The sequence below is a fragment of the Sus scrofa genome, chromosome 4 (genome assembly GCF_000003025.6).
Source record: "Sus scrofa isolate TJ Tabasco breed Duroc chromosome 4, Sscrofa11.1, whole genome shotgun sequence".
NCBI lineage: Eukaryota > Metazoa > Chordata > Mammalia > Artiodactyla > Suidae > Sus > Sus scrofa.
Genome location: NC_010446.5, coordinates 88,944,610 through 88,965,011, shown reverse-complemented (window position 1 = coordinate 88,965,011; position 20,402 = coordinate 88,944,610). Strand labels below are relative to the sequence as shown.

Genomic DNA, 20,402 nt, shown 5'->3' with positions numbered 1-20,402 from the left:
TGACTTACTCATTGTTGCTTTCCTCGTTAGTATAGTGGTGAGTATCCCCGCCTGTCACGCGGGAGACCGGGGTTCGATTCCCCGACGGGGAGGTTATACACCATTTTGGCCATGAAGGCTTTCTGTGAAGGCTCCATTTTGGCTATGTTCATCTCTCTCTCTTAAGGCTGCATTTTGGCTGTGTTCATGGCTCTCTCTTAAGGCTGCATTTTGACTATGTTCACTGCTCTCTCTTAAGGCTGAAACAAAAACTAATCTTAAACAACTTTAGCTTCTCCCCAGAGTATTTCTCTCGCTTATGATTTTCTTGTACGGTGGGTAATAGTGCTAGCAGGTGCGCTAATTTTGACCCTGGTTCTGCGTTAATTGCGTTGGATCTTTAATTCTTGCAAGCAAGTTTCTGCTTGATTTGCTGTGTTGAATTAGCTGCCACTGAGTTTATCTTCTCTCATTCCCGTAATTCCCGCTGCCGACTGGAAGAGCATCTCAAGGATTTAGGCTCTGTCTGTACTCCAGATTCCTTTCCTTCTTGTTATCTCCCACATCGATGATTCATTAGCGGCTCCTTCTTTCCTCCGCCCGCGTATATTGCTATTCAGCAGGAGCCTGCTTAAATTCTCAAGCCGACACTCTTGCCACTGCCACACTACACGAAGGTGTGCAAACTCGTGAAACAACCTCCTCTACAGCGGGTGATGGGGAATAAACAAAGGTGTTATGTCTAAACCAGATACAGAGAAATGAGCTCCTGGTCTGACAATCAGAAGACCTATTTTTTGTTTGCTTGCTTGTTTCTTAACACTAAAGAACCGTTTGCTTTTGTGCAAGTCATTTTACTTCTCTGTCTCTGCATCTGTAAAGCGGAGGAGCAAAAGTACAGCTTTTAAGACGCTTTGCAGCCCTAGAGTCCTTCAAAGTAGTGCCTGATTTTTGCTTTTTCCAGTTTTCCCAGTGTCTTATTAATGATCTGTGCCCTTCATCATTTGTATTTAAATAAGCTAGAATAGATTAACTTGTTTGCAGTTAAGAACTCTGCGTGTTCATCTATGAATGAGAAGTAATCTAAGTAATCCATCTGGACCTGGTGTGGGTCCATAAATATGAGCATGGATTCTTTTTGCATCTCTCTCATTGTCCACTTAAATGCTATTATTTTCCTCCCAAATCTTAAGCATTAATAAAGATTAAATTTTAAGAAAGCAATTTACACAAATAAGCACATCATAAATGTGAAATGTGAAAATAATAAAGTGAGCATCCCTGTATTTCAATACCCTGTTTAAGGATGAAACAGAAGAAAACCCCTATGTTCCTTTCTTTGATGCATCCCTCTCCTTCCCAATAAGAAGTATTATTTTGGATTTTATATTTATTATTCCTTTAGCTTTTAAAAGTTTCACTACAGGTACATGAGTTATTAAATAATATATTATTTAGATTTTCATACTTTTAAAGTTCATATACCTGGTATACTTTTACAACTACCATTTTTCCACAAAATATTATTTTTATGGGATTCATTTATGTTGAAACACATAGCAAGGAATGGTATTCTGAAGATTTAAAACACCTACAAGAATATATATATTTCAAATATTCTCAATTATTTGTTAATTATATATGTAGATAAGCATGTTTATGTATCTTATAAAACTGATTTCCAGGTCTTGCACATTATAGTGCTAATACTGTGTCACATATTTCTAGTTGTTTCCAAATTAGTTGATTTTTAATAATTGTTGGTTTTGGAGTTCCCGTCGTGGCTCAGTGGTTAACGAGTCCGATTAGGAACCATGAGGTTGCGAGTTCTATCCCTGGCCTTGCTCAGTGGATTAAGGATCTGGCGTTGCCAAGAGCTGTGGTGTGTAGGTCGCAGTTGCTGCTCGGATCTGGCATTGCTGTGGCTCTGGTGTAGCCCTGCGGCTGCAGCTCTGATTGGACCCACAGTCCAGGAACCTCCATATGCCACAGGAGCAGCCCAAAAAATGGCAACAAAACAAAAATAAACTGTTGGTTTTGTTTGATACAACTGTCACTAGCTAAATAATTTACCTACCTGAGTCCTGGTTTAATGTGGGAGAAATGCATCAGATTTCTCCAATTCCTTTCCAATAAACTGATAGTCATTGGGTGACTGGGCTCAGTAAGTAGAGAAACTTTTCCTAAAATTAGGAAAGGATGGTGTTAATGATACTGAATCCCTTTTCATCTTCTATGGAACTGACAGCAAACGGTATTAACATTTTCCCCTAGCCTTTGAAATATTGTCTGAGGGCTTTATATATCTGTTATATTTATTATATGAAAATCATCTATTGGAATGGCGTGTGTAATTAGGTTGACTTCAACTATTCAGGCTGCATGAGGCAACATAATCTGGTGGTTAAGCACACAGGTTCTGTTGTGCTTTCTGTATTTGAATCTTGGTTCTCTGCTCAATGTCCTCATCTGTAAAATACATAATGATGATAACTGTAATTCCCAAATAAGTTAAATGTTTAAAACGGTGCCTGGCAATGCACAAGTGTTAATTATTTCTTTTATTACTAAAGCCATGCCCATGGTGGGAGGATATTTGGGGTTTAAAAACAACAACAGCAACAACAACAACAACAAAAACTTGTCCCAGGAAATGAAGGTGAAATACAACATGGATGAGAAAAGAGTACAACTGCACCTCAGTCATCTTTTTTTAGCCCTCAGTTTTTCTTATGCTCTAGTGCTAGTGCCAGCAAAGGCTACGACACTTGGCTGATGACTTTATGGTGATCTGCTGCTGCCTGTCTCCTCTCTTGGTTATTTCCTAACTCTCTTGTTGCCATGATTGGGTGGAGGTTGCAGTTCCCACAAGCAAGAGTGACTACAGAGTGGTACAGAGTAGTGGTGGGTAGCCACTGTCTTGGGGGGCAGTGCATATTGAAACTTGTTAATTGGACCATGGTTCAGGTAGGCCTGTCCTGGGAGACATACAGGGCCAGGGACCCTTATCCAGGACATGCAGTAGGCTGGCTTAAATTAGACCTGCAGGTTGGGAGCCACTGAATGGCCTCCTTGGAACTGACTACATAGAGTTGAGTTTCTTAGAGTTGACCATCAGTGCTATGGGGCTGGATTTCTGAAGTGTCACATAAATATAAAGCATTATCATTATTTTTATTTCTTGGATTAACTGGGTTTTAACATAATATAAAAATAAAGATGTTATCAAGATATATTTTAACTGTCTGTTTTGAGGTAAATATGCCAGGTGTGCAGAGACCTATTTTTTTTTGTTTTGTTTTGTTTGTCTTTTTGCCATTTCTTGCGCCGCTTCCGCGGCATATGGAGGTTCCCAGGCTAGGGGTCCAATTGGAGCTGTAGCTGCTGGCCTACACCAGAGCCACAGCAACTCGGGATCCGAGCTGTGTCTGCGATCTACACCACAGCTCACGGCAACGCCGGATCCTTAATCCGCTGAGCAAGGCCAGGGATCGAACCTTCAGCCTCATGGTTCCTAGTCAGATTTCATTAACCACTGAGCCACGACAGGAACTCCTGTTTTTGTATTTTAATAGATACTTGTGTTCAGAATTATATGTTCATCATAAGTTTAATCTTTTATCACATATGGTGACCATATTCATCTCTAGTGACACATTATTTCATAAACTTTATTTTGCTCGTTATTATATAGCTACATACCAAATATCTTTTCTTCTCTTTTCTGTTTTTTGTTGTTTCTTTGTTGGCCCTGCTTGTGGCATGTGGAAGTTCCTAGGCCAGGGTTCCAACTCGCACTACAGCAGCAACCCAGTGCAGTGACAAGGCTGGATCCTTAACCTGATGCAAGGGAACTCCATGTTTATGTTTTAATGTCATTCTTCTAAACAAAATAAAATGTACTTTAAAAAACTGGCACATTTTCTCCAGTTATATTTATTGTGATTACTGATACATTTGGATTTATTTCACCACCCTATTTTTTTACTTTCTTTCGCCTCAGTTTTCCTTTTATTATTTTTTCCTCCTTTCTTTTGGATTGCTGACATGCATACATGAGAAACATGGAAAATGTATGTGTACTTAGAATAACTTGCAAGTTATTATTATTAATATTATTGTTACTTTTGGCTACCCTGTGGCTTACGGAGTTCCCAGGGCCAGGGATCAGTTGTGATCTATGCTGCCTCTGCGGCAAAGCTGGATCCTTTAACCCACTGTGCCAGGGATCTATCAACTGTCCTGGAGCTGCAGAGATGCTACCAATCCCCTTGTGCCACAGCAGCAACTCTTGCAAATTATTTTTAATAATCCAGTAAAGAAGGTGAAGGTGAGAGTAGTGGTTCCCAAACTTGGTCTTTGTAGACAAGTAAAAATTCCCCCAAATATTGGTGACCAATATAAGGCTGTCAGTTTTTATTTTGCCAAGTTAGGAAATTAATAGAAAAATCACAGCCTCATCATTATTTTATAAAAGAAAGGACATTTAAAAACAAAAATTTAAAGTGTAAAAAAAATGTCAGCTTAGAGGTCATTTGTCAAGCTTATCTGAGATACACATACACATAATTTATGCATATGCATATCTATTTTTGTGTGTATTCTCATTTCACTGGAAATCATTGAAAATTTTGACCTGCACCTAAACTTGAGCCCACTTATTAAAGGATGGCAGGGCAGAAGGAAAATGGAGGTTCTATGGGGAGGCTTCCGTGGCGCCCTGGGATTGAGCAACAGAGAAAGTGACTGCTTATGTGTTTTTGTGTGGGGCGAAAAACCAGCCTGGTTAGACGGTTGGGTATGCCGGGAGCGGAGGTGATGTGACTCAGGAAGCCTGTGGCTATTAAATGGCCCAGGAATAAAGAGCTTCTCTCCAAACTGGAGAGAAGAGAACTTTATTTGGCCCAGCCCTGACCAGGATCTCTAGGTCGATTATGTTGGATAAGGGCCCTCCTTTGGATATTTGGATCTGGATTATGTCAACATGAAGATCTTAAATTACAGGCATTTATAAACGCTGTTCTGTTTTGATGCCTCACATGCAAGCAGAAACCTTTCAAAACAGCTAGGGGTAAAGATTAATTTTGTCGTTAGGCTCCCTTACTTAGCTATAACATTTTGCTAGACATGTGGCAAATGGACATGTGATGTGGCATTTTAAAATTTTCACAGTAATAGGCTTATTATAAGTTAATACTCGCACTTATACACCTGAAGGCATAAATTGTCTAATTCAGCAAAAAAGTGTATCGATGTACTTCTTTGAGCAATACCAAGTGAACTCCTGAACCCACAGCATTCATTTTGGGTTTCCCAAAGTACCTCAGTTCATTCATCCTCTGCTGCTTCCGTTTTCACGTCTTCCGGGTAGAAACCGAGTCCTGTCCTAGATCTAAGCAGGTTCTAGGACGGGAAAAAGACCCGTTTTCCTCGGGGCTACTAACCTTTCTCTAATGCGTTGGAAGGTGTTGCCTCCACCGGTTCTCATGCCAGCCTCAACCAGTTTTTTGGAAATGCGAACACTAGGAGTTTAATCTTCAGTGAACTGACTAAACAGGAAACACATATGCCGCCTGTCTCTGTGGCGCAATCGGTTAGCGCGTTCGGCTGTTAACCGAAAGGTTGGTGGTTCGAGCCCACCCAGGGACGGGAAAAACAACCGTTTTTGTTTAAACCCGGCCAACACCGTGAAGTTCTCAATTGTCCATTCCGCATTTAAAAAATTGATCTGCCTGGTTAGGGCTGCAATTGGTGACACAACTTCTTCTTTAGGATCTACAAAAACCGCATCATGAAAACGGATGCTTTGGAAGTATTTACCGATAAAAGAAAGTACTCATAATCCAAAAAGGAATTTTTTGCTCAACCTGCCTGGCCTTTGTACTTGTACTTCCTAACTTGTGAGACGGGCGGTTCCAGAATTTGGGCCCTTGGTCATGTTATGTCTTGCTGGTTTTTGGAGAGCCAACCTTCTAAATATTTGAACAATCATCTTCCTCTTCAGCCTGCTGACATTTACTTCCTCATTACTTAGCCCTTAAGTTACTGCAATAACCATCTAGCCCTCTGGGCAGTTTCCTGTCTTTCACTGTCTTCTCTCTTCCAGCCTCCAAGTAGCTGCCAGAGAAGCTTTCAAGACAGGTTCTGCTTAAAATTCCTCAAGCCCTAGCAGGGTAAACTACAATCTCCTTAGCTTTGAAGGCCTTTCATGATCTGGCAAACAACTTTACCTCTCTTCTCTGACTTTTGAATCTTTGCCCATGGATGTTCATCATTTTTCCTTTTTTGCCTCACAACTCCTACTCATCCATTACCAGAACACCAAAAATTAAGACTTTTTTCTGCAGCTCTTTCTTCATTATCTTTTTTATTTTTTGTCTTTTTAGGTGCGGCATATGGAAGTTCCCAGGCTAGGGGTCGATTCAGAGCTACAGCTGCAGGCCTACGCCACAGCGTCGTGGGATCTGATCTGCATTTTTGACCTACACCACAGCTCACAGCAACGCAGGATCCTTAACCCACTGAGCAAGGCCAGGGATGGAACCCACTCCCTCATGGATCCTACTTGGGTTCATTAACCACTGAGCCATGAAGAGAATTCCCATTCTCTTTTTATTTATGTGTTGTTGTTTTTTTTTTCCCCCTCACTAGAATGAAAGTTCCTCCAGGAAATGACCCTGTGCTGTTCACCTTGAAATCTTCAGCACCTAAACTCAAGCATAGCACATTGTAAATACTAAATAAATGTGAGTTGAATGTTCAATATTTCCAAAATGCCCTTGTCTCATGTCTGAATCTCATACCAATCTACACCAAGCTTGACTCTTGTTGGCATGAAGCTCATAACTGACACAATTAAGTAGACCCTAAACCTCTGCCCAGACCCTGCCTCTTTCCAGCTGTGCCTTCTCATACCTGCCGCATGCTCTAAGACTGCTTCTAATTCCCATTCACCTTCTTATCCCATACTACTTGTGAAAGTTCTGTTTTGCCTAGTTGTCCCAGCAAGATTTGGTGAATTAGCAAGCTGACTAATTCATATGAGTTGTGGTGAGATGGTTGCTGAGAGGGGGTTTCTCATCAACCTAATCTCTGATAGAATTTTGGACAATGGGAGGAAAAAGATTTTTATCATTCTAGTTTTATCACCATGGTTTTTCTATCTTCTGTCTAACAGTAGCATGCAAGATCTTGTAAAATGCCGTATTGGAATCAAGAAATGTTGTTGAAAGCTGTTTAAAGCTTCTAAAACAGAGAGACAGCTAAAGCTTTCCTCCAAAAGCAGTAGCAGTGATCACCTTCTCCACTTCCACTCCATTATAACTGATATATTGAGGGATTTCAAAGTTTCATAATTTAACGCAGTAGAATTTAGTACATTTAATATTGGTTATCCAACATTTGTTTAATGGATGATGTGAAGAAAGCTGTGCTGAATAAGGTACTGAAACAGAGAAGCTGGTTTTATAGTCCCTGCCCCTTCTCGCTCTAATTCTCACTATTGTGGCTCCTGCCCATTCCTTCCTGTGCAGTTGCGGTTGAATTTTTTCTTGTCATGCTTTCTCAGTTTGGACGCTGAGGTATCTTTTTTCACTGAGCTTAGTCTGGGACAGCAATGTTTCTCTCTTTCCAGTAGGTTTATTTTGTGCTTTTTTATCTAAATCCTCCAATCCCATCCCTTTCCTGGACCATTTTATACTCATTAACATATACTTGCAGACCATCCCAATTCTGACAGGGGTTGCCTTGAAAAAGTCAATTCTATACCACCTCTGTGATTTTCTTTTACCTCTATCATGTTCTAGGCTGATGTTCTAGGAAGACAGCCCAGGTGAAGGTCTCCTCTGGTCCATCCTGGACTTCCCTGCTCTTTCTTAGCCAGCTCCTTCATTGATTCTGTGGTCTCCCTTAGACCTCCAGGAATACCCACGGTCTGCCTAGAAGGACTTTTAGGGTGGCTTGAAGGCAGCCAGCCTTTCAGCAACAGGTGCAGACCACTATCCAGCTGGCTCACAACAATAATTTCTCTTATTTACTTATCTGACACTTCTATTCCTGGTAATGCAGCTATTTACTGGGGCTTCAGTATTAGCACTTGAAGATCACAGTCCTTTCTTTTCCATAGGAGACCAAGAGAAAACAGAGCTGGGTAAAGGACCCTCAGCCTAGACACAGAGGTATAATTTTCCTGCTGCTCCCAGAGATGCCTGTTGAGGATGATGGGGTAGTGATTTTAGAAAGAGGTTCAGGAATTCCTGTCGTGGCTCACCGAAAATGAATCTGACTGGTATCCATGAGGATGGAGGTTCGATCCCTCACCTCGCTCAGTGCATTAAGGATCTGGCATTGCCATGAGCTGTGTGTCCGAAGATGTGACTAAGATCCCGTATGGCTGTGGCTGTGGCTGTGGCGTGGGCCAGCAACTGTAGCTCTGATTTGACCCCTCGCCAGGAAACCTCCATATGCCCCAGGTATGGCCCTAAAGAAACAAAACCAACAAACAAAAAACAACAAACAGGTTCAGAGATGCTGCTTTTATTACTCCATGGGATAATAAAAGCAGTGGTGGTGGTGATGCTGCTGCTTTTGTTATCCTCCTTTGTCCTGCGGGTCCCGGCTCCATGTGACTTTGCCATTCCTCCAGTCCTCCTTTGAGCTTCGAAGTACTTTCCGCACAGAAAAATACAGCCCCGTGTCCACTGCAAACAGGAATCCCATCACCAGGCAGAAAATGATTTGGTGCCAAGGTAGAAAGAATGATAGGATAGGTGATGGACTTTTTGAACCTAATAGGAGAAGCAGAGAGATGAGAATAAAATGACATCTGTTAAGGCAGAAATTTGCAATAAACAGTGAGGTCATCAGTGGAAAGTCTTTTTGACAACTGCTAAGAGACAGGGTCTAAGGAACAGTTGGGAAGTCTGATGGAAAGCCATTGTTTCCTCCACTGAGTCTGGATCTCAGTGCTACCTGAGCAAAAGTGTTTTCATGTTTGATTGAGGTATGTGACTGAGAGTGTTGAACAAGTTAAGTTGTAGCTGGGTTTTGTGTGAAATCATGAAAGTTGTCGAAGTTTAAGTTGGTGTGAAAACACTTTCTTAATTCAGTAACTGTCCCTTGTGTTTCGAAATTGTACTCATTGTTTCCACCCCATTAAAGGAAATCTAAAAAAAAGTGAACCATTGAAACTTGCTACTTATTGGCAGAAAATTGATAATATTTCTTTATCGAGGCTCAATAACTAACAACCCCAAATGGAAAGAGGTAGAATTTGTTTGTTCTCAACCTCTTAGCCCTTAATATTGTTATTTTAAAATCATTCCATGTTGCTGACTATAAACTGGTAACATTAGAATGGATTTTTTTTTTTTTTTTTGGCTGATCCCACAGCATGTGGAAATTCCCTTGCCAGAGATCAAACAGTCACCACAGCATCAACCCAAGCCACTGCAATGACAATGCTGGATTCCGAATCCACTATGCCACAAAAAGAACTCCTAGAGTGGATTTTTAGTCTCAGTTTTTTTTGTTTTTGTTTTTTTTTTTTTTTGTCTTTTTTTGCCATTTCTTGGGCCGCTTCTGTGGCATATGGAGGTTCCCAGGCATATGGATGTTCCCAGGTCGAATCAGAGCTGTAACCGCCAGCCTACACCAGAGCCACAGCAACTTGGGATCCGAGCCGCATCTGCAACCTACACCACAGCTCGCGGCAACGCCGGATCCTTAACCCACTGAGCAAGGCCAGGGATGGAACCCGCAACCTCATGGTTCCTAGTCGGATTTGTTAACCACTAAGCCACGATGGGAACTCCTAGTCTCAGTTTTTTAATTTTTTTTTTTTTTTTTTTTTTTTTTTGGTCTTTTTGCTTTTTAGGGCTTCACCCATGGCATATGGTCCCAGGCTAGGGGTCAAATCGGAGCTGTAGTTGCCAGCCTACACCACAGTCGCAGCAATGCGGGATCTGAGCCATGTCTGCAACCTACACCACAGCTCACGGCAACGCCAGATCGTTAACCCACTGAGCAAGGGCAGGGACCGAACCCGCAACCTCATGGTTCCTAGTCGGATTCGTTAACCACTGAGCCACGATGGGAACCCCGTTACCTAGATTATCTAACTGTTGGCATTGTATCCCCCTTTGCTTTATTATTTGCTCTCTCTTTCCCTATTTGAGAGTATTTACTTTCAATTTAAATTGTCATGAAGTTATTTTTTATACAAATTATGGCATTATTTTGTTAAAGTCTCAAAAGATGTGTGTCTATCTTGCTGTCTTACTACATGTAAATTGCTTACAATGTACATCTTAGTCTGATTGCAGGTGGAGGTTTTATGAAATTGGGAAGTGCAGGAGCACTGTAGTAGGGGATCTCTGACCCTGAAAGATGGCACTACAGAAACTGGCAATGTTTTTAAAGTGACTTAGTGGGATTCATTTCTGTCGCAGGACATTGGCGCCTGTCCAAGCATTTCATTTTATCTATTGATTAAATATACAGGCTTTGAACTTGAGTATGACCTTGGTGACAAATTAATTATCCCCCTTTTTTCCACCTCAGTTAACTCATCAGTAGAATCAATATTACCTATCTCTTAATGTTGTTGTGAGGGGTTACTATGATCATCAAACTAGTTACATGTAAAGAAGCACCTAGCAGTGTCCAGAATCCTGAAAGCTACCCAATAAATGTCTGCTTGTCTTTGTTACAGAAGTGGAAATTGAGGTTCAGAGACACTAAGTGGCCACGGTCATGCAGGTAATTAACAGCAGAGCCAGAATTCAGGTTCCAGGCTCTTTTTGTGAGAAAGTGAAGAGCTATTGTGAGCCTGGCTCTTGGCTAAGACTTGAGGCTTGGAGGGGAAAAGAGGGCAGGTAAAGATGAGCCAGTATAATAGAGACACATAACATTGTGGATATGGTTTGAATGAGGTAAGGACAAACATATTTTTGGGGGAGGAATGTGGCTTCTGCACCTGCTATCACGCTGCAGAGTGAATGGCCCATGTAAAGAAGTCTGTGGAATGGTCAACAATGTCCTCCCAACTCATCTTGCCAGTGTGGATGAAACTTCCCCCTCCCGCCACAGGCCTCTGAGGACTCTAGGTGCACCCTCTTACCTTGAACAGTGACTTTCACAGCCTCCGAAGACAAATTGTAATTCTTGATAATTCCTCTGCAGAAGTAGGAGCCACCATCTTTGAGTGTTGCATTTGGAATGTGGTATTCAAAATTCTGATGAGAAAACTTCTTCCCCATGCCATTCTGGAAATATTGGACCTTTTGTATTGTAATGTTCTTCCAGGTGTGGCACCTCAGCCTAATGGACTCCCCCTCCTGGACCACCCACCGAGGAGCCTGGAGCAACAGCCAGCCTGAAAGACACAACGAGACCACAGGTCCAGGAGGCCTCAACATTCAGTGTGAAGCTCTTGTAAAGGGGATGATTATTACCTAGATCCTGGGGCATAATGAAAAGCCAGACTGGGACTTTTCCTTACATAGCTTTCTTTGGGAAAAAGGCAACTGGGCCCTGAAAGAAAATTCAAGTCACATCAAGAACTTTTGTTGAGTGAGAGGGACTGACGAACACATGAACAAAAGAAGGTTAGAGCAGAGGGATTAAGTGATGAGGCAGTTGAGAAGCAATCTACAGGATCCCTAAGTGCTACACTTGGATTTGCTATGGCAGGTAATAAGGAGTCACTATAAGTTCTAGATCGAAGAGTGAAAGTTATATTAGAAAAATGATAATTTGCTCAAAAAGATACATACACCCCTATGTTCATGGCAGCACTAGTCACAATAGCCAAGACATAGAAACAACTTGAAGGTCCATCAACAGTTGAATGGATAAAGAAGATGTGGTACATCTATACAATGGAATATTATTCAGCCATAAAAAACAATGAATGTTTGCAGCAACATGGATGCAATTAGAGATTATCATGCTAAATGAAGTAAGGAAGAAAAAGACAAATACCATATGATATCACTTATATGTGAAACCTAAAATATGACACAGGAGTTCCCTTGTGGAGCATCAGGTTAAGGATCCAGCCTTGTCACTGTGGTGGCTGGGGTTGCTACTGCGGCATGGGTTTGATCCCTGGCCCGTGAACTCCCACGTGCCACAGGTGCAGCCATAAATAAAAAATAAAATATGACACAAATGAACCTATCTATGAGACACCAAACAGACTCAAGGACAAGGAGAATAGACTTTGTTGTTGCTAAGGGTGAGGGGTTGAGGGAGGGATGGAATGAAAGGTTGGGGTTAGCAGATATAAGCTATTATACATTAAATAGATGAACAAGGTCCTACTGTACAGCACTGTATCCAATATCCTATGATAAACCATAATGGAAAAGAATATTAAAAAATATATGTATATATACATATATATACATACATATATATTCAATTATATATATACAACTGAATCACTTTGCTTTATGGTAGAAATTAATACAACATTGTAAATCAACTATACTTCAATTAAAAAAAATGATGATTTTCCCAATTAAAGGAGAGTCAGACTTCAGAAGAGACACTTGTAGGAATGTTGGAATGCTGTCATAGCCAGTCAGGAAGAAGGTCACTGAGTGGCCACAGGAGTGGTGGCAGAAATCCTGAAGGAGAACATATAAAAGTCAGGGAGGGGAGTTCCTGTCGTGGCTCAGTGGTTAACGAATCTAACTAGGAACCATGAGGTTGCAGGTTCGATCCCTGGCCTTGCTCAATGGGTTAAGGCTCCGGCATTGCCATGAGCTGTGGTGTAGGTCGCAGACGAGGCTCGGATCCCACTGTGGCTGTAGCATAGGCCAACGGCTATAGCTCCGATTCGACTCCTAGCCTGGGAACCTCCATATGCCGCGGGAGCGGCCCCAGAAAATGGCAAAAAGACCAAAAAAAATAAAAATAAATAAATAAATAAATAAAGGAGGGGAAAGAAAAGCAGGTCATAATTGGTGGTTTCTGAGGGCCACAGCATCTCCACCAGGCCATCTTCATTACCGAGCATAGCCTTTAACAGACAAAATTTTATATCACCAAGATACTTGTTTTCACTATTCCCTTGCAAAGTTACCAGACTCCAGACACAGAGAAATTTTAAAATGACACAAGAAAACATTCATGGGACAATGTGAAATTAAAAAGACAGAATACAGGAGTTTCTGCTGTGGTGCAACGGGATTGGCAACAGCTTTGGAGCCCTGGGACATAGGTTTGATCCCCAGCCTGGCCGGCCCTGCCCAGTGGATTAAGGATTCTAAGTTGCAGCAGCTGTAGCATAGGCTGCAACGGTGGCTCAGATCTTTGGCTTGGGAACTCTATAGTTGCAGGTTGCCAAAAAAAACCAGACAGAATTCAAAAAGTATATATGCTCAAAAAAAAAAAAAAAAACCCAAAAGAAAAAAAACTAAACATGGAACATGTATTTAAATATTAACAGGAGTTACATGTATATATTATATATAATTACATATTATATAATGTAATATGTACAATTTTCTGGTGGCTTTGGGGGGAACAGTCTTACTCCATTCTGGCTGTCATGAACTCAATGAATATCTATATGTACATTCATTCAACAGATATTTTATTGAGCCATCACTGTGTTGTGCAGACTGGGGATACCCAGATGACTAAGACACATGATCCATAACATCAAAGAATCTGTGGCCTAGACATAGAAACACACATACTTAGAAATAATTACAATACAATGTAGTATGTGCTACAACAGGGAAAGAACAAAAGCGTGCAGGACCAAAGAGAATACAGCAAAGAAATTCTGCCCAAAAAAAGGAAGGATGGCTTCTCAGAAAAGGAAACAAGTGCAATGGGTCCCATGGGATGATCAGGAGTTTGCCTGGTGAAAGTAATGGCCTTGGTCACAGTTTAGTACAGTTCTCACTGGTTAGACTTCTAAAGTCAGTTTCTGGAGCCAAGTTTAAGAAAAACTAATAACTTCTAGACTCGATTTTTCTATTGCTTCCTATTGATGATTCCTGATTTTATTTGGTCAGAGGTGACTATCTCTCACCTAGTTAAATGATAGACGTTCCACTTTGTAGCTCTGTAGAGTGAGAACCATGGCTAAGTGACACAGTCAGGCAAAGGAGGCCAAGAAAACCAGTTTCAGAGGCCCAATTCTATGGAGTTGTGTTGTAGGTCCACCCTCATTAGGCTTTCCTTCCCCTCCAGGCTTGTTCCACCCACATACACTGTACAGATAGAGCAGCCATGGAAGTAGAACCAGGCTTTCAAGATGGCACTGCACATACCAGGCTATGTGGTGTGATTACAGGGACTCCTGGAGAGTGTCTGTCTCTAAAATACTTCCTGTACTTGCATCTAATACCTGGATTCTATTAATACACAAAGATTTTCATTTTACAATGAATGTGCAGGCTGAACATGTATATATCTCTATTAGGAGAGATATCATATTGCCAAATTTATGCTGAAGTGTACCTGTGAATATGGCATTGACGGAAAGAGATAGATATGATGCTAGATTAAGAGTGACTTGGGGGATGGGGGTGAGGGGGAGTTCCCATTGTGGCTCAGTGGTTAACAAATCTGACTAGCATCCATGAGGATGCAGGTTCAATCCCTGGCCTTGTTCAGTGGGTTAAGGATCCGTTGTTGTGGTGAGCTGTGGTGTAGGTCTCAGATGCCGCTCGGATCCTGCATTGCTGTGGCTCTGGCGTAGGCTGGCAGCTACAGCTCTGATTTGATCCCTAGCATGGGAACCTCCATATGCGGCCCAAAGAAACAAAACAAAACAAAACAAACAAAACAAAACGCAAGAATGGCTTGGGGGGTTGCTTAGGGCATTGAGTGTATGAGAGTGAGGAGATAGGTCCTCAAAGTGGATTTATTAATTTATTCAATAACTGTTATCAAGCATCTATGTCATGCCTTAACCTTCAGATGACACCATTCATGCCATATGTATTCCCTGTGAATGTTGCTTCCTGGAATTGTATGGTGCAACAGCCTTGTATCTAGTATGTACCCTGTTTTGACATTTTACCTCAGGCCTACTTGTAGCTAGGACTGCAATTCTGATATCATTCATTGGAGCTACAGATCATCTCATCTTAATTTTTACCCCCAAGAACATCTTCTGGCTCTTCCCAAATCTTTCAGGGCCTCTTGTTTCACCCTTTATTGGTAATTTCCCCCTTCCCCTTCACCTACTCACCCTTGTAGACTTCTAGTCGCAATGGGTCACTCTGTGCAGAGAGGCCTGTCTTACACGTGTATTCTCCACTGTTCCCAACTGTAGCATCTGTGATTGAGTAGCTGGAGGCCTTGTTTGAGATGAGGGTCCCATTCCACCTCCACTCTGTGGAATCGTCTCCAGGAGGGTAGGCCCCCTGGCACTTCAGAGTCACAGAATCCTTCTCAAGCAACCGGTCCCATGGAGGGTCTAGGATCACCACAGACTTCGGGGGATCTTCTGAGGAGTCAAGAGAATATAGGTAAGGGCAGGGAAATGAGCAGGCCCTGCATTGGCATTCCTGGGGAGGATCAAAGCCCATCACAAACCCAGAATTGACAACTCAGCCTTAGGATGGGACTCAGTCTGAGCATCTTGGCTGGAGACACTTGGCCTCTCTTTATCTTGTGGAAAATTGGTTAGGGAAGCATAGGACCAGGCCCCACTGTTTTGGGGGAACTGCTCTCGCTAATAACTGCATCAGCAGTTTCCCGCGCAAAAAACATTTCTCAACACCCTGTTGCGATTATATATTTACATACTCATTTGATCAATCCAAGACCATGAAGCAAACTTACCAGCGTGTGTGCCAGCTGAAACTGTAAGAAAAAAAGAGTGAAACAAATATTGAGCAGCGATAGAAATTGGGGTGGCTGGAACGTATAGTGAGTTTCAACTCCTCTGCCCTCCTCTGCCCTGGGAGGCCAGTGTTCCCAAGAATCAAGATAAATATAGTGGACATCTTTCCCTTTGTCTGCCCTTTGGTCTCTGATGTCTGTGCTTACTACTCCATCCTCTGTTTTATAACCCAAACCTCTGTTTTCAACACCATTCCCTTACTCCTCAGTCCTGTTTTAAACTTTCCAATTAAGGGTACAAATCGACTATCCCTGAATCAAGCCATAGAAACAGCCTCAACCCAAGTCCCCTGGAAAGGGTAGAAATTAAAAGCCTTAGAGGGGAACACTGGAATGTGAGAACGGAAGAGACAGACCGTAGGAACCATGTAGTCCATAATCTGCAATGTACAGATAAGAAAACTGAGACCCAGAGGAGTGATGTAACAAGGACCTCCTATCTCCCTTCACCTCCTGATTATGCCCATATCAGAGCCAGCATCCTCTGCATCTCTAACCCTCAAAGCTTTGTCCTAGGAGCTAAATTTAGGTCTATAGACACGGTCAGGGCTTCTATTCCTTGGTAGGGGTCTCATCCCTGGCCTGAAAAGGGATCTTTGCTGAACCCAGGGCATCTTGAGCTCCTCTCCCAGCCAGGGTAATTCTGACTTACCCAGAAGCAGCAGAGCCGTTGGTGACAGCAGCTGCCACATGCTGTGCATTAGCGTGAACCCGTCACCACAGCTATCCAGAGCTCTAAAGGGACCTCACTGACTTGAACAGAGGAAGTAAACAGCCTTTCCCCCAACCCCCAGCCTATTACTCACCAGTTTCCTTCTCGGGAAACATCATCTGATTCCTGAATCTGAACTCTGACAAATGAGCCCCCACCTCTTGGGTTTGGATCCACCTAGTGCCATGAACAAGACAATGTGACCCTGGGAATGAGACTCAAGCGGGAGAACCTTCCTCAAGGAATCTCTTGTTCTGCTTCAGAACTGCTCACTCTCCTGCTTGGCCCAGACCCTTCTCCATCCAGCCAGGTCTGCCTACAGAAAGTAGTCATTTCAATCTTCAGATCATTAGAGGTGTCCCTCATCCCAAAATTATCTCCATCTATGTTTCTTTTCAAAATTCAAAATGCATATGCCCCTGGGATCTGTAATCCGCAGGAGCTACTAACTTAGTATGAATTCAATCATGTGATTTGCATCGTCTGTTAAAGAAACACAGGCAGTGGGAGAGAAACGGGCTCTGGGAGGAGGAGATACCACTGAAAGGTGGGAAGGAATGCAGAAAAGTTGGAGAGGAGGGAAAGGGTCAGGGTGAGTTGAGCACCAACACTTTACCTTCACCCCAGTGTTATGGGAGCTATGCTGGGCTGCAGTAGCTCATGTTAGCTTGGGCCCCTCAGGGACTCACTGGACCTGGGTTGGTCTGTGAGCCTAGCAGCCCAGGGTCCAGGGCTCCTTTCCAGAAAAGTTGGAGGTGCAATGGTTAGGAAGTGGTGACACTGCTAATTTCCTTCCTCTACATCCCCCCTGCTGAAACATACATACCCATACCCTCCCCACCCCTACCCCCACTTTGTTTATTCTCACATCAGTCTAGGTCTCAGACAGAAAGTCAAATGGCTCAGCTTGGCCATATCCCGCCCTCAGCAGGTTGCTGGACATCAGAGACAGGATTCATTTGGAAAAGCCTTGAAAAAGCCCAGGAAGTGAGCAGCAGACAGAAGTGGGCAGGTAGAGTGGAGGCAGGGGCTGGCACAAGTGGACCCACACCCCTTTCCACTCCAGAGTCATATAAAAACCACTTCACAGTTTTAATTTCTGTTTTATTTTGCTCCTGAGTAGAGTTAATTGCTCCTCTCCCATTCCCATCCTCCCCTGCCCCATATGTTCCTGCAGCAGCCCCTCCTCCACAGGTTCCTGGATGAGATGTCTGGTTACGATGGACAATAGAAACCAACAAAGCAGCCATTCTAGTGCTACTTCGCAAGTGATTTATTTTCATCTTGCAAAATCCAGCGTAGCATCTGAAAACTTCAGGCTCCATGCTACAGCCCTACAGGTGCTTGTCTGGGACACCTAAAGCAGAAAGCGTGCCTTCCGGGCTTTCTGTGGTTTCTGAGGTGAAAGGTGGCTATCACTCAGCATGTTCTGTTGTTCATTTTTACCAAAGTTTCTTTCTCCCACCCGATATGGTACAAGGCGTTCACTTTATTTTTCCTTCTTCAAGGTTGTATTTTCTTCTTGACCCATTTTCTGTCAGTGACCTTCACATGGAGGAAGGAACTGTCAGCTGCAGAGTGGATGGGATAGACAGGAAAGAGGAGGGAGAGCGCAGGAGGACTGCGAAAGAGTGGGAAACATTCTCCTGGGTTTCATGAAACACTTATCGAACAATCCTCAAATTGAACGTTGTGGAGGTGGTATGGGTTAATTGTACTGTGAGAGGTAAAATGCACCTTTTTAAAAGAAGGACAGATGGTCTTGGCATATCTTATATTGGAGTGTTTGTCTTCATGCTTGCTTATTCTTTTCTGCCGTATCCTTTTCTTTGCTCCCTCCCTTCTTCTCTTCCCTAACTTTGCAATGACAGCTACAGCACAGATTCTGAGATTACAGAGGTTGATCAGTTATCATCCCTGGGGATTTATAGTTTCTCAGAGGGAGACTACAAGAGAAGTATCTGAAGTGCTATAGGGACTCTACAAGTGTTTGTGAAGCTCTGTGTATGCACAAAGAAGGCAGTAGTGGCTAATTCTTCCCCGGAGGAAGAGTCCATGTGGAAGAGAGAACACTTTAATTGCGTGATCAGCAGGAAGGTTTTTGAGGGAAATTGGCATTTCAGGCAAAAAGAGCAGCATGAATAAAGACTTGGAGTGAAGTCGGCTGGCATGTCTACAGAGATTGGTATAGCTCCACAGGATTCCTGAGTATAAGGAGAAGCACAAGCTCCTAAAGGGTTAAGGGGACTGGGTTTCAGATGAGCCTGGGATGGAGTTCCAAGTCTACCAGTTGCTTAACCTGTCTAGGACCTCAGTTTCCATATCTATAAAATAGGGATAAGAAGAATGGCACTAACCCAAAAGTTGTTGGTTGTGTATCTGGAACCATATCTGTTGATGACTATTAGAAGTGCAATGCAGGAGTTCCTGCTGTGGACAGTTGATTAAGAATCTGACTTGTGGAGTTCCCGTCATGGCACAGCAGAAACGAATCCGACTAGGAACAATAAGGTTGCTGGTTGGATCCCCAGCCTCACTCAGTGGGTTTAGGATCCTGCGTTGCTGTGAGCTGTGGTGTAGGTCACAGACATGGCTTGGATCTGGTGTTGCTGTGGCTGTGGTGTAGGCTGGCAGCTACAGCTCTGATTCGACCCCTAGCCAGGGAACTTCCATACACGGTGGGTGCGGCCCTAAAAGGACAAAAAAGACCAAAAAAAAAAAAGAATATGACTTCATTGGCTCTGGTTGCTGTGGAGGCATGGGTTCTATCCCTGGCCTGTGAACTTCCACATGCTGTGGGTGTGGCCATTAAAAAAAAAAGAAGTGCAACACGGGAAGTTGAGGTCTACCGTTGTTTTCAGACTTAAGTTATGACACTCCCATCCTCTTACTCCTTTAGGCACTCGTTTTTCTCCTTTGCAGTACTCATCACATTTGTGGACTGTAAATCTTAGAGGCAGGAAATCTGTTCCTCTTGTTCATCACTGTATCTCCAGTATATTTCACAGTGCCTGGAATACACCCTCAATTAAAATTTTTTGGGTGATCATAAAGGACTTTGTATGTCATGGTGAAGAGTTTGTATTTTCTTGAACTACTATCAGAATAATTTTTACAGGAGTTCCCATCATGGCTCAGTGGTTAATGAATCTGACTAGGAACCATGAGGTTGCGAGTTGGATCCCTGGCCTTGCTCAGTGGGTTAAGGATCTGGCGTTGCCCATGAGCTGTGGTGTAGGTCGCAGATGTGGCTTGGATCCTGCGTTGCTGTGGCTGTGGTGTAGGCTGGCAGCTACAGCTCCGATTCGACCCCTAGCCTGGGACCCTCCATATGCCGTGGGAGCAGCCCTAGAAAAGATAAAAAAAAAAAAAAGAATAATTTTTACAAAATGTTAATCTGATCATTAAAGTTTTAAGCTAGGGAATGACATAATCCAAGAAATAGATTGGAGAAGAGAGAGATGCTGAATGTAGAGGGAAATTTTTGGAAGTTATTTTAACAGTTTAGCTGAGAGTTAGGAGATCTCAGTTGAATAAGTGAAAATTCAATGGAGGCATCTGGGAGAGATGTTAAAAAGGTAGAATGGATAGGATTTGGATGAGTGATTGGCTACGAGGAGTGATGGAGGAGAAGGGTCAAGGTGAAGCTGGACTTTCTGATTTGGGTAATGAGGAGGATGGTGACACATTTCATGGACATAAGATATAAAGGAAGAGGAGCAGTTTCTGGGAGGGGGAAATAATGATTTCAGCTTTTGCCATTATTGAGTTGGAGGTTGGTGGTGATTTTTGGTGAAGATGTCAACTGGACAGTTGGACGTATGGCTTTGAAACTGAG

The 20,402-nt window shown here is 42.8% G+C and overlaps 1 protein-coding gene and 2 non-coding genes across 4 annotated transcripts; 2 read left to right on the top strand and 1 right to left on the bottom strand.

Annotated features, from left to right (window-relative positions):
- On the top strand, positions 21–92 carry TRNAD-GUC. The gene has a single exon. It is a non-coding gene; the product is annotated as a tRNA-Asp (tRNA).
- TRNAN-GUU lies at positions 5,555–5,628 on the top strand. The gene has a single exon. It is a non-coding gene; the product is annotated as a tRNA-Asn (tRNA).
- Positions 8,499–16,655, bottom strand: FCGR3A (Fc fragment of IgG, low affinity IIIb, receptor (CD16b)). Of its 2 annotated transcripts, none has more exons than XM_021088724.1 (5): positions 16,505–16,655; positions 15,793–15,813; positions 15,197–15,451; positions 11,099–11,353; positions 8,499–8,765 (listed from the first exon to the last, which is right to left on the bottom strand). In XM_021088724.1, the coding sequence occupies exons 1-5, from the start codon at positions 16,551–16,553 to the stop codon at positions 8,569–8,571; spliced, it is 777 nt and encodes a 258-aa protein (XP_020944383.1). In that variant the 5' UTR covers positions 16,554–16,655; the 3' UTR covers positions 8,499–8,568.